At 49.0% G+C, this 9,490-nt stretch overlaps 1 protein-coding gene across 1 annotated transcript; it reads right to left on the bottom strand.

Annotated features, from left to right (window-relative positions):
• Nucleotides 1-578: 578 nt before the first annotated feature.
• CRYBA4 (crystallin beta A4) lies at nt 579-7,779 on the bottom strand. The gene is made up of 5 exons (XM_003938482.3): nt 7,620-7,779; nt 6,928-7,046; nt 4,467-4,608; nt 2,857-2,999; nt 579-908 (listed from the first exon to the last, which is right to left on the bottom strand). The coding sequence occupies exons 1-5, from the start codon at nt 7,656-7,658 to the stop codon at nt 761-763; spliced, it is 591 nt and encodes a 196-aa protein (XP_003938531.2). The 5' UTR covers nt 7,659-7,779; the 3' UTR covers nt 579-760.
• Nucleotides 7,780-9,490: the final 1,711 nt, after the last annotated feature.

Here is a 9,490-nt window from a genome sequence, read left to right as displayed (position 1 = left end):
CAGCTTGCGTGGCACTGTGAAACCTTGTCTCATAAAAACAAAAATAATATAAAATAACAATAAAAAGACCATGTGCTGGGTCATAAAATAAGTCTTAATTATTTTAATTAATTTCAGAAGATTCAAATCTTAACAGTATGTTCTCTGACCAGATTGGTCTTAAAAAAAAAAAAAAACATACCAACCACAAAAAGCACCTAGGAAATCCTAAAGTATTTGGAATTTAAATAACATCCTTTTAAATAACCCGTAAGTCAAAAGAAAAAAAAATCACAAGTGAAACTAGAAAATATCAAACTGAATGATAATGAAAACACATCAAATTAATAGTTGTGGGAAGCAGCTAAAGCCGTACTTGGAGGGAAATTTATAGCTAAATGACTGTATTGGCGAGGGAGGAGAGAGGGGTAAAATTAATGACCCAAAAGTCTGCCTTAAAAAAAGCTAGAAAAACTAAGAACAAAGGAGGCCTGAAGTAAACAGAAGAAAGGAAATACCGAAGTTAAGAGTAAAAATCCGTGGAATCAAACACAAATGATAGAGAAAAAAGATTAACAAAATGGAAAAACACAGCTACGACCGGACTTTCTCTTTTTTATTCGTTTGAGTTTTTTGTGCTGACTGTGCATGGACCGGTTCACACGGGTGCTGGGTTCACACGGGTGTCAAGGGGAGGCAGAAGGAGAGAGCGCGCCGCAGCCCCCAGAGCGCCTCCATGCCAGACAAGTGCGCTGCGCGCTCCTCCGTGCCACGCCCCTGCTCACTGCTGGATCCTGCGGATGCTCTGCACCTGGAAGGTCTGAGCGTGCGAGCCCCACTCCCGGAAATGCTTGTAGTCACCGGAGTGGTGATCACACTCCAGCACATACTGATATCCTCGGTAGCCCGGAAACTGGGAGCAAACCCAACTGGAAAAGAGAAAACGCAGACTGTTCCTCTGCAGAGACACCAGCATGGTGATCAACACCGGGGCAAAGAGATCCATGCAGACGCACGCATTCCAGCCATCCTGGCCTTTCTTCAGTGCTCACAGGGTGCCATGCTCTCTCCCCTACCACAGGGCCTTTGATCATGCCATTCCCTTTGCCAGAAGCACCATCCCAGTCTTTCTTGTCCTGGACAAGTCGAATTTGTCCTTCATGGCTCGGCTCAATTATTAGGGGAATCTGACTCATTCCCCAAATCAGGCCACAGTCCCTTAGTATACCTTTGTAGCACTCATGTAATTCAATAATTTTCAAACTATTTGTAAAATATCACCCTCCCTTGCCAGCAGGTAAGCTCCTGAGTGTAGGAACGTGTATGTCTTGTTCATCGTTATCTCCACCTGCACAAATATATAAAGGCCTAGCACAGAAGAAGGGCTCCCTAAATACTTGCTGAATAAATGAACAAGTGAAGGAATGGGAAGTCTCATTCTTTCCCCTTTCCCCCTCCTTCCATATCCAGAGGCACTTGTAAGAAAAAGGCTATCATTGATTTCTTTTTTTTTTTTTTTTTTTTTTTGAGGCAGGATCTCGCTCTGTTGCCCAAACTGGAGTGCAGTGGTGCGACCTCGGCTCACTGCAACCTCTGCCTCCTGGGTTCGAGTATTTCTGCCTCATCCTCCCGAGTGACTGGAACTACAGGCAAAGCTACCATACCTGGCTAATTTTTTGTATTTTTAGAAGAGATGGGGTTTCACCATGTTGGCCAGCTGGTCTAGAACTCCTAACCTCAGGTGATCCGCCCACCTCAGCCTCCGAAAGTGCTGGGATTAGAGGCGCAAGCCACCGCATCTGGTGGCTTCATTGATTTCTACACTGTTCAGGGCAAGGATTGGTGTCTGGTTTTCTAAGTCTCCATTTCCCCTTCTGTAAAAGAGGGAGTGAAGTCAAGAATCACAACGGGTCCCTCTTACTCTAAAAGAACATGATTCTTTGACGGTTCCTGAAAGCCGGAAAACAAAACAAAAACAAAGATTAAAAAAACCCTACTTCCCATCTTTGACCCCTCCCTACCAGGAGCCAAGGGGCCCCTCAGGAAGTGGCTGTGATGTCCTCCTGAAATAAGAATCTCACACCTTAGCCTTCACCTGCCACCTCCTGGGTGGAAGGCCATGCTGAGTTTGAAGATGGATTGTTACCTCCCTGCTGATGGACTTTAAGCAGGTTGCTTGAGCCACACCTATTTCTTTATGGCTGAGGACATTCATTCTCCCCTCTTCTGGCCATGGACCCTGTTGCCTTTGGCTCTCAATCAAGGTGAGAAAATGCAATGCGGCTGATGCTAGCAATGACCACAGGACCAAACCTAGCCAATCAGAATACTCCATTCCTGTGGGGATAGTGATTGGTCCGGAGTCCAGCGCAGGATGCAGCTGGACCAGTGAGCACCTTTCTGGGAAGCGTTAATAGAATCATTGAGACCGGACACTGTCTTTCCCTAGGGCTGGATGTAAAGATGAAGCTGCCACCTTTGTCTTCACACAGGAAGAGTCTGTCTAAGAACACAGCCACACAGAGGCAGGCAGAGCAATGGGTGTGGGGTTGTTAGGGGGAGACAGATACCTGCTGTAGCACCTGGATCCAGCTGTGCTTGAAGCTAACTACTGGGGCCGCTAAATATCATCTGGACTTAAACCAGCTTGATCTGGGTTTCTGAACTCGAAGCTAATATCCTTTGGGCTTAAACCAGCTTGATCTGGGTTTCAATCCTTCAGATTCTGCCTGATACCTCCTTGTGCCTCAATGTTCTCCTCTGGAATGTGGGCATCAGAGCACAAAAGCCCCCAGCACACCATTTTCACAGGAGATACCCCTCCCCCTCCCAGTATCCCCTATTGCCCCCACCAGGCAGAACCTTGGATACACTTACGCCCCAGAGTGGACACGGAAGGACCCTACTTCATTGCCTTCCCATCCCATGGCCTGGAGGGAGGGATAGTCATCGCTCAGCTCTCCTTTCTTGCCCAGGAAGTTCTCTTGCTCGAAGATGGTCAGCCTCGAGTCACGGTGGTTCTACAGGAACAGGGGACACAGTCAGACCACCGGGCTCCCAGCTAGAAACCCAGAAGCCTCTCCTGGCCTCCGTACGCTGCCCTTGTCTCCCAAATCAGCCTTCCTTGCAAACCTTGTGGAAGGGCAATAAGGCAACAGATACCAGAAACGTTAGCATTTGCCCTTCCAGAAATTTCCACAAAGAGAATAATCATGGAATAAATAGGTTGCAAGGATGTTCACCATAGCAGTTAAAAAAAAAAAAAAAAAGAATCAACCTTTATGTCCCAAACTGGGGATCCAGCGGTAGGCTGAGGTATAGGTTAGACATCGCTAACCTAAAAATCCGAAATCCAAAATGCTCCAAAATCTAAAACTTTTTGAGTGATGACATGACACTCAAAGAATGCTCATTGGAGTATTTTGGATTTTGGATCTTTGGATTTGGGCTGCTCAACTGTATTACAAATATTGCAAACTCAGGGGGGAAATATTCAAAATCCAAAACACTTCCAGTCCCAAGCATTTCATATAAGGGACACTCAACCCTGGCCATAGCAAGATTTTCCTTCAGAATTTTAGATGATAAATACGGCACCTTATGCCATTTTAAATCAGTAAGAGTTGGAAAACAAAATACACTTTTTTCTGTTTTGAGACAGAGTTCACTTTGTCGCCCAGGCTGGAGTGCAGTGGTGCGACCTCTGCTCACTGCAACCTCCGTCTCCTGGATTCAAGTGATTCTCCTGCCTCAGCTTCCAGAGTAGCTGGTACTACAGGCATGCGACACCACACTCAGCAAATTTTTTAACGTATTTTTAGTAGAGATGGGGTTTTGCCATGTCGGCCAGGCTGGTCTTGAACTCCTGGCCTCAAGTGATCTGCCCGGCCTGCCTTGGCCTCCCAAAGTGCTGGGTATAGATGTGAGCCATCGTGCCCACAAAAGGCAACAGATACCAGAAACCTTACCATTTGACCTTCTATGCAGCCTAAAATGCACCTTTCTGAGCCTCAATTTCTTCATCAATGAGATGGAACTCATAATGTCCACCTCCGCCCACACTCCACAAACAGCAGTAAAATGTAAAATCAGGAGGACTGATAATTGAATTAGGAGCAAGAAATGAAATCCTTCCTCCTGACTTGGGCTACCATCCCTGGTACCCAGCTTCTCTCGGGGTCCCTGAATCACACACACAAAAAGGGCACAAAGCTGGCAGGGGCTCCTTTCACAACCAGGGTTCCTGTGAGCAGAGAGTTTAAGGCGGGCTCTGGCCAGATGCTCTGCAGTCTTCTTCCCGATGACATTGCTAATATTGGCCCATTTCAAGATGGGGAAACTGAGGCTTGGAGAGAAAAGACACTGAACAGCCCTTGCCACACTGCTTGAACAGGTGACATGAGACTTTCAGCTCTGGGACATTTGACTCCCCAGTGTCCACTTGAGGGGCTCAGGCCTCCCCAGGTCACAGCAGTGGCAGAACTCACAGCGCAGGCCACCGGCCTGAAGGAGGTGAGCCTCTCAGAAGGGTAGGACGTGTTACCGCTCCAGGCATCCCAGCTCGGGTATTCGCCCTGTTCCAGAATATACTGCTGCCCTTGAAAACCAGCATGCTCGAAGCCCACCCACCTGCAGACAGAGGATAGAGCGTGCAGGACTTAGCGCCCCCCCCCACCACCCTGCATTCTAGACCAGCATATGGGTCTAGATTGGTCACAATCACAACCCTTCAGGAGTGATCGTGCCCACAGAAAACACTTGGCAATGTCTGGAAATATTTTTTTTTTTTTTTTTTTTTTGAGACGGAGTTTCGCTCTTGTTACCCAGGCTGGAGTGCAATGGCGCGATCTCGGCTCACCGCAACCTCCGCCTCCTGGGTTCAGGCAATTCTCCTGCCTCAGCCTCCTGAGTAGCTGGGACTACAGGCACGTGCCACCATGCCCAGCTAATTTTCTGTATTTTTAGTAGAGACGGGGTTTCACCATGTTGACCAGGATGGTCTCGATCTCTCGACCTCGTGATCCACCCACCTCGGCCTCCCAAAGTGCTGGGATTACAAGCTTGAGCCACCGCGCCCGGCCTGTCTGGAAATATTTTTTGTTGTCGTGACTAGGGGAGGGGCTGCAATGGCCATCCAGAGGGCAGAGGCCAGGGATGCTGCTAGGATCCCATAAAGCACAGACCAGCCTTTTCTGCAGAGGATGGTCCAGCCCAAAACATCGGTAGTGCTGAAGTTGAGGAACCCTGCTCTAGACCAACCCCTGACCTGCTGTGTGTCCCATAGGTACCTTGCACCTTTGTCCGTGTGCACGGAGGCCACGGAGGCAATGCTGACCACAGACTGACCTAAGCCTTAGTGGAAGTCCCTGTGATCCTGCCAGGGTGTAGGGAGACTCCCTTCTTAATGTCTCAAGACCTGTGCTTGGAATGCTGGGACATGGACTCTCTTTTCCCCTCTGGACTTAAAAAAAGAAGTGAGAGAAGGTCTTTCGCTGCCCCACTGGTGGCTGCAGCAGGCTATCGCTGAAGCATAAAAGTGGATCTTCAGCCACAGGGATTCCACCATTTCTGCTGCCTGTCATCCGGCCCCCTTTGTTTTAGTGTCACCCCGTAGGACAAGGGACACAGGAGGCTGATACCATGTGCACCTTGCCTGTGCTGTTCGTGTAAGTAAGAAACTGGATCTATCCGAGTTCGTTGACTGCTTACTGGCTGAGTCTGTAAGGCTGGACATACTCTTCCCTAGAAAGCCTCTGTTATCCGATCCCCTTTCCCCACCTGCACAAATCAGAAGCTTAAAGAGTAAAAATCACCCAAGATGACCTCAGGTGGCACTCACAGGCATAGCATTAAGTGACTCCAAATCTCCTTTCTATCTACTTTCCAACCTTCCAAAACCTTTTATCTAATATGGTAGCCACTGGCTACATCTCCTTTCTACTTTCCAACCTTCTAGAACCTTCTATCCAATATGGTGGCCACTGGCTACATCTCCTTTCTATCCACTTTCCAACCTTCTAGAACCTTCTATCCAATATGGTAGCTACTGGCCACATCTCCTTTCCACCTATGTTCCAACCTTCTAAAACCTTCTATCCATAGCTACTGGCCACGTCTCTCTTCTATCCACTTTCCAACCTTCTAGAACCTTCTATCCAAGATAGTAGGTACTGGCCACATCTCCTTTCTACCTGCTTTCCAACCTTCTAGAACCTTCCATCTAATATAGTAGCTGCTGGCCACATGTAGCTAATTAAATTTAAACTTAAATAAATTAAGATTAAATTAAAAATTCAGTTCTCTAGTCATGTTGGCTCAGTGGTCACATCTGGCCAGTGGCTCTGAAATGGACACAGCAGGTGTAGAACGTCTCCATCATTGCAGAGAGGTCCACTGAATGGCACTGGTCTAGAAAGTCCTGGTGTGTTATTACTGTGTCCTTAACACCTCTCTACATCTCCTTAATCTCTCTCTCTCTCTCCCCCACCTCGTTTTTATTTTTATTTTTATTTTTTTTTAATTTTTTAATTTTTTTGCAAAAAATGATCGGGCCACATGCTTAGCACCAAGACTAGCTAAAAATTAATAACATATGAAACACTACATTTATTTTTACAATTACCTTCTACTTATGGTGAGTGATGTTGGCTTTCAATGTATGGCTAGGAGGGACATTTTTACACCCAGCACTGGATTCTACGGAACTTCTCCTGCAGGGCTGCCTCATCCAGTGGGCAGGGTCTGCATAAATGGCACCCTCCTACTGTTGGGCAGTGTGCAACCTGCATAACCTTACATGGCAGTCCTGCACACTCCTCAGCACTTCGGGAGGGAACACCAGTAGGAGCCTAGGAAGAGAGGACCCAGAATATCTAAAAGTCCCAGCACCCCTCTCTATGTCCCTTCCTGTCCACCCTCTACCCCAACTCAGTATCCCCCTAGACTCACGCTCCACTCAGCACTTTCAAAGATCGCACAGTCTCAAACCCAAGGTCCAGCACGCTGGGGCACTCGGCTGTGAACTCATGTCGCCGGCCCTGGAAGCCGTCCTGGTCCCACACCATCATCTGTGCCAGAAAAAAAAAAAAAAGGTGGAGATCCGCATCAGAGTCCCGTGGAGGGTGAGGGGTTGGGGGCTGACTCCAGGATCTGGCAGGTAAAGCGGGGATTGCAGGCTCAGATGCCTCCAGGAGCCAGGCAGGCAGGGGCGGCAAGGACTGTGAAGAACGACAGGTAAATGGGTGGCCACCAATGGTTGCCAAGTGGGAATGTGGGCCAGACCTTCCAATTTCTCGAGACAGTCACTAGCTCTGGACTTTTACGTGGTTCTTCCGAGCTTCTAAAGGCTGACGATAAATTCAAAAGCATTGCAAAAACAAACAAACGACACAGAGATGGTCAAAGAAGTCATACCCAAAGACTGTGCAATCTCTGCCAGAGTGGAACAGGTCAACTTTGGGAACCAGAAGACCCAAGTTCACATTTGATCTCCCTGTATGTGACATACAAGTCCCTTCTTGATTCTGAGCCTTGATTGTACCTCTGTGAAACACGCATTCATAACAACCTTCTCCTAGGATTCCTGGGGACCTGAACCCTCCCACACACCCCGGACACCCCTTCCCCATGCCTCTTCCTACCTTCCAGTGTCCCGCTGACTTGGTGCATTGCAGGGTCATCGTGGCCCCTTCCTACAGAAAAAAAGCATGTCATCATCTCGCAGCCTGCCCCTCGGCTCTCCTCATGCAGAGGGCTAGTTTGGACCCGGTCAGGATCCAGATGGGAAGTCTAGGAGTGACTGGGCTAGGGGCAATGTGTGGCTTTGGCCTGTCTCTCTCCTGTCCTTTCCATCTGTCACTAATGCCATCTTCCATCCTGTCCCCATCTCAAAACTCACCCATACTGAGTCTCTTTGCCTCTGAGCCCAACTTCGTGTTCTTTTATCTGCTTGTTACAGGAAATTTTCTCTGGCTGTGGTGGGCGGGCGCATCGCCCCAGTGAGTGCTAAAATGCTCAGTGTAAAAGAACCCTTTCAAAGACAGCACCTAGCTCGCGGAGGTAGCTATAGTGGTGAAAATTTAGGCAACAGGGCTACAGGAATAATTCTGTTTTTAAATGAGGGGAGCAGGCGCTGGTCTTGACGGTCGGGGCTCATCCTTGGTTAGGATGAGGCTGGCATTCAGGATGACACAGTGACATCCCTAGGACTAGGGACCTGGACTCCTCGCCTCCCGGGGTTGCTCACTCAGAACTCTGATCCCACCCCCTTCTCCAAACCTGGGACTTACCGAGATAGGCCCAGGGAACATGTCAGATCTGAGACCAGCCGAGGTCAGGCTCTTATAGGCAGGGAGGGAAGAGGGGCCCCTGGGAGACAAATCCCCGACTCAGCAACTGGGCCACAGAAACAAAAGCCAGCCTTGGCTGAAGAGCCAATGGCAAGCTGTCAGCAGCTCTGGCTTTAGCAGGGAGGGAATAGATCAGATCACCACCCCCGGGGATCAACCACGAAGAAGGAGAGAGTGGAAAATTTGCCTTCATCGGCCCCACAGGGCTCCTGACTAGAGCGGGAGAATGAGCACTAGATGAGGAGTCCAGAAGCTTCTTTCCTAGCTGCGTGAGCTTGGGCAAGTCATTTCCCCTCAATTTCTGCCTATAAAACGGGGCAGAAACAGACTATATCACAGAGTCGTTGCGAGGTTATGTAACATGCCTGGTACCGAATAAACATTGAGGAAATGCCTATTCCTTTCCTCCTCTCGTTCCTCTTTCTCTTCCAGTTGTAGCAATCAGGACAGGCTGCCTGTTGGAGGAGGCATTGGAACCAGACTCTGAAGGATGGGGAAGATTTGTACAGAGTGAGATGGAAGGAGAGGCATTCGAAGAAAAAGTTCGGAGGTGGGAACTTGAGGCACGTGTACAAGAAAGAGCTGGTAGCCCAATTGGCGTGGCGCTCAGGAGACCTGGAGGGAAGGGAGGCAGGAGGAGAGGGCGAGCCCAGGGCCTGCCGGGTCCACAGATGAGTCCAGATGGCTCTGGGGGCGGCATGAAGGAACTGCTGGTTGCAAACGTGCTTCGCAAACTGTAGCACATTTACCAAACATCCGGGACTTGTACGGTTTGCTGTGTGTGTCTCTTGTCCCTAAACCCTGCCCTCTGAACTGGCCTAAGAGCATGACTGGAAACCCGATCATCCGAGATGAAATCCAGCCCTGCTTCTTACCACCTGGGTGACCGGCAGGAGGATATCTGAGTCCTGAGCCGTGTAAAGTGGCCACACCCGTTTCCTCTCAGGGCTGGGAAATGCAGCTCTCTCAAACGCATGACTTTTAGGCTGAGCGCAGTGGCTCCTGCCTGTAATCCCAGCACTTTAGGAGGCCAAGGCGAGTGGATCATCTGAGGTCGGGAGTTCAAGACCAGGCTGGCCAACATGGTGAAACGCCATCTCTACTAAAAAATACAAAAATTAGCCGTGTGCGGTGGCAGGTGCCTTTAATCTCAGCTACTAGGG

The sequence above is a fragment of the Saimiri boliviensis genome, chromosome 21 (assembly GCF_048565385.1).
Source record: "Saimiri boliviensis isolate mSaiBol1 chromosome 21, mSaiBol1.pri, whole genome shotgun sequence".
Lineage (NCBI taxonomy): Eukaryota > Metazoa > Chordata > Mammalia > Primates > Cebidae > Saimiri > Saimiri boliviensis.
The sequence above is the reverse complement of the archived record's forward strand: the minus strand, read 5'-3'. Positions and strand labels throughout refer to the sequence as shown.

Coding starts and splice junctions, on each gene's coding strand:
- CRYBA4 (XM_003938482.3), bottom strand. CDS start 7,658: ATGACCCTGCAATGCACCAAGTCAGCGGGACACTGGAAG. Junction 4,609..6,927: donor TTGAAAGTGCTGAGTGGAGC/GTGAGTCTAGGG, acceptor CTCTGTCTGCAG/GTGGGTGGGCTTCGAGCATG. Junction 909..2,856: donor TTCCGTGTCCACTCTGGGGC/GTAAGTGTATCC, acceptor TCTCTTTTCCAG/TTGGGTTTGCTCCCAGTTTC.